Genomic DNA, 4,201 nt, shown 5'->3' with positions numbered 1-4,201 from the left:
TATATATATATATATATATATATATATATATATAATATATATGTGTACATATATATTATGTATAAATGGAAACGTATTGTATCAGTGGCTCTTGTTCTTGCCCATGTGCTGCTTGGTCCTGGTGTGGTTCTTCAGTATGAGCTGGGCTAAAGCTTAAAGTGACCCACTATCTTGTGACACTTCGCCTGCACATCATTAAACCCACAGTCCTCAGTGCAATCAACGATGGTTCTCTGTAAAACGGGAGCAACACAAGGCATGTGCTGGAATGGCAGCTATCTTGTTGCAGCCGTCATGGTTCGGGTGCAGTCTGCTCCACTTGTGGTGACACTTTGTTCACTTCCCCAGGCCTCTGCGACAGAAAAACACTCTGCACATTTTGCAGCATGGTGTCTTTCTTCTGTACTGTTAGGAAGAACGACCGAATACTCCCTTCCATATTTACACAGCTCTCTAACTGTGAAACTTATAATAACCAATAATTCACTGAGTGCATCGTGCTTCTGTTCCATTCATTTTACTTTATATTACACACGTTTTTAGGAATTAATCTTTTTATAACCATGTAATAATTATTTGTACCTAAGTTGCACCAGACTAGATCCAAATCTGAATTAAACAGTTGAAATGATTTTAAACTCTTCATTAAAAAAAAACTAAATATATAAAACACATTCTGCACTTTGCCCGTCAAAAAGTTTTAAAGAAAGGTCTTGCAACATTACTTCCACATCAGACATTATCTCAATATCTGTAAAAATTAACGACTTACAGCCGTTTTGTGTTCGCTAAGATAGTTTAGCTGTGGCAGCCATTTTGAATGGAGTTGATTCCAAACGTTCATCAATTATCTGTGCAATGATTACTTTCTAGGAGTTTTGTTAAAATCAGTTTGTTGGTTCATGAGCCATTTTGCCAACTAAGTCTTTCACAACTTACCAGACTTTATTCTGCTTGTTGCAACAGTTTTTAAATGTGCGTCTTGCATCAAATTTTAAATCAGTTTTTCCTTTAGAACGACAGTTTCCTTAAAGCTAGCTGAATGAGTTCAGTTCTGTAATGTGCACTTCTTTTTTTTAAAACATTTTTTCTCAGAGGATTAACAGTTTTAAAAGCTGTAAAAATAAATTTGACTGTGAATAACATGTGTTTGGTAGAGTGTCTCCTTGTAAACCATTACTTTAACATAATTTGTGTGTGCTTGCTCCTCCTCCTCCTCAGTCCTCATTCTCCAGCCAGTGGAGCGGGCCGAGCTGAGTGGGAAAACCCTAAAGATCACAGACTTCGGTTTGGCTAGAGAGTGGCACCAGACCACCAAGATGAGTGCAGCGGGGACGTACGCCTGGATGGCCCCAGAGGTCATCAAGCAGTCTCTCTTCTCCAAGAGCAGCGACGTGTGGAGGTGCAGCGCTCTTATCTTATCCATCAAATGCTCTTCATGCTGCATGTGTGGTACTGACAGAAAGCAGAGGCGTTTATGGTCTTTTTCCTTACAACGAGTCACAAGAGAGGCTTCTGATCATCATAAAATTCATTCTGCGGTGACAGAACCTCACACTAATGTCACGGAGAACTGTCCTCACGCGACATGTGATGCTGATCCCACAGACGCCTAAAATCCACAGAGCTTTTTAAACACTGATAAACTCTCCTCATAAACTGTCTGCTCAGGTGAACCGGCGTCATTTAGACACAAAGAATAATAAATTGAAGTTACGCATCAACACGTGTCTAAGTCGCTATTTGGAGAACAGGTTCACTTTACTTTAATTAACTATGAGCTTATGCACACTGCCAAGAACAGTTTTGTTGTAACTGTTTCGGCTCAAAATTGAATTCACACAATTTTTAACTAATGTTTAAAGTTCACCAAAACGTCAGAATTAAAATCGCAGCTGCAAAATGAACAAAGTCACGTTTATTTATTAAATATTCCTAAGATGAAAACATTCAGAATGTTTGTTTATTTTGGTGTATGACTTCTTGTTCAATCATATTACATCATGTAGCATTTGCATCATTTACTTCTATCTGTTTCCATGTTTTGCTCTCTGTTAAACAGATACTAAATTTCAATGCGGAAAAGTTCACAAAAACACTGCGCTTAAGGCTTATTTGCATATATATTCTGGTTTTGCTGTTAGAAAGCAAAAATGTCATACACTGTTGCCGACATGCAGTCCAGTAGGACTCGCTTTCAGAGAACTGTGAGGTTATATTTCTGCTACAAAAATAACTAGTGTACTCAAATGCAGCATCCATTGACAACCCCACATTTATGTAAATAAAATATGTTTGTGCTGTTACTAGTGGCTACTAACATGTACAATGATCAGTCAAAGAGAAATGTTTGAAGGAGAATTTCTCAAGTTTTTATCCAAGCTCTTCTATGTCCCCTGCAGGCTGAGATTTTTGCAAAGTTTGTGGCTAGAGCTGAGCATGCCGACGCATCTCGGCATAAGCTTTTAGTTTCAGCGGTTAAGGGCTGGAACTGCAGTTTAGTTGAGGGGAAAAGGCATCCAAAGACCCCTGCATTCATTGTGGTGGGGAAATATTATCAAATTCCTTCTGCAAGAAACGCTTAAATGCCTGTCTGACAGTTTGCTGAGACAATTCACGCATTTAAATAATGTTTAATGTTGTGCTATGTTCAAATTTGAAAAATAATGGCAGATTGATTTGAATATCTTCTGAAAAACAGTGAAAAAATTATTATTTTTTGTTTAACTTGACCCCAAATGCAACACCTTTAACGAAAAAAGACATGGGCCGAGGATGGAACCATGAGGAACGCCACATATATATGCCATGTTGTGCATGAAGAATACAGATCTATGTAGACAGATAAGCTCTTGTCTGTAAAACAGCTGTGGAACCATTCATTTAATGGATGGTTTAATCCTTTAACCTTTTAAGTCATGATAAATGAATTTCCCAAATCATCAGTTAAAAGAAGTTAATCTGAAACCCTTCAAAAAGCTCTTTCAGTACACGTACTGGTAAAAATTATAGACTGAAACCTATCATAGATACAAATTTCATCCAAAAAGTATCAATTGAAAACACAGCCTCAGTTATTATGGAGATAATTAAATTCTGATGTATGTCTGGATGCACAACCCCTGAATTTTGTGGTAAATGTGTCTCTTACTGTCTTGGATCACAGTTTCGGTGTGCTCCTCTGGGAGCTGCTGACCGGAGAAGTTCCTTACCGGGAGATAGATGCCCTGGCGGTAGCTTATGGTGTTGCCATGAACAAGCTGACCCTTCCAATCCCGTCAACCTGCCCCGAACCTTTCGCTCAATTGCTGGGAGGTAAGGCGCCACCGGCTGAACAAAAGATGATACTTATGTATACATCCAGCAAAAAATGGCATGTTGGGTGTAAACATGCAAGCTACAATATGTGAAGGACACTGCCACCGCTGTTACACTTTTCTTCTTCATGGTTTGAAAGTCTCTGTTTGTCCTTGTGCTTGTGTCTGATTGTACTGGACACCAGTCATCCAACATGACCTTAAACATGTCGCTGATGATGCAGAAAGTCATTTTAAACAAAGACCCTCAGGCTGCTCACATCCACTGACTTTAAGGTTGCATAACTGTGCTGCAAACGTTAAGGTTGCAAGTGAAGTAAATTAGGAGATACAGGCTGATATCCGATATGCTGATATGTAAAAACTTATTTGGCCGATAGCCGATACCAATACCGATATTTTTCCCCTAGACCTACTTACAGAGACTACATGGCTTTCTCTGCTGTGGAATTAAAATACTACATTATTCTGCATGGTCTTTGTCAGTTTGGCCTGCTGCCAAATGCAGATGCCAAAATGGGGTCTGAAAATGATGTAATACTTCAACTTGGATTATGTTTAATGTCAAATTTATTCATGATACTTACTCTCTCGAACACAATGACAACACTAGAACAGTGCACATTTGGAAATTTTCACAATTCTAAGCTCAACTGCACGTGTGACGTCGTAACGCTGCAGGTATCCTTGTCACTGGGTTGTCATACAAAAACAGCACCTTATATATAGAGTACATTACAGTAGGATGGATAGATGGATGGATGGATGGATGGATGGATGGATGGATGAGCGCCTTTTATATCTGTGAGTTATTTTGATGGAATGGCCAATATCCAATATTTAACTTTATCGCTAATATCGGCCGATACCGATACCATGCCGAT

General features: G+C 38.9%; 1 protein-coding gene across 1 annotated transcript in view; it reads left to right on the top strand.

The window, feature by feature from the left end:
- Window positions 1-4,201, top strand: part of map3k10 (mitogen-activated protein kinase kinase kinase 10) — a 55,346-nt gene that overhangs the window by 39,043 nt on the left and 12,102 nt on the right. Inside the window, exons 2-3 of the mRNA XM_037677512.1 lie at window positions 1,222-1,402; window positions 3,167-3,315. Of these exons, the coding sequence (XP_037533440.1) occupies window positions 1,222-1,402; window positions 3,167-3,315 (330 nt within the window). The remainder of the gene's footprint in view (window positions 1-1,221; window positions 1,403-3,166; window positions 3,316-4,201) is intronic.

The sequence above is a fragment of the Nematolebias whitei genome, chromosome 6 (assembly GCF_014905685.2).
Source record: "Nematolebias whitei isolate Nwh7 chromosome 6, NemWhi1, whole genome shotgun sequence".
NCBI lineage: Eukaryota > Metazoa > Chordata > Actinopteri > Cyprinodontiformes > Rivulidae > Nematolebias > Nematolebias whitei.
This window is presented reverse-complemented; position numbering and strand designations above follow the sequence as displayed.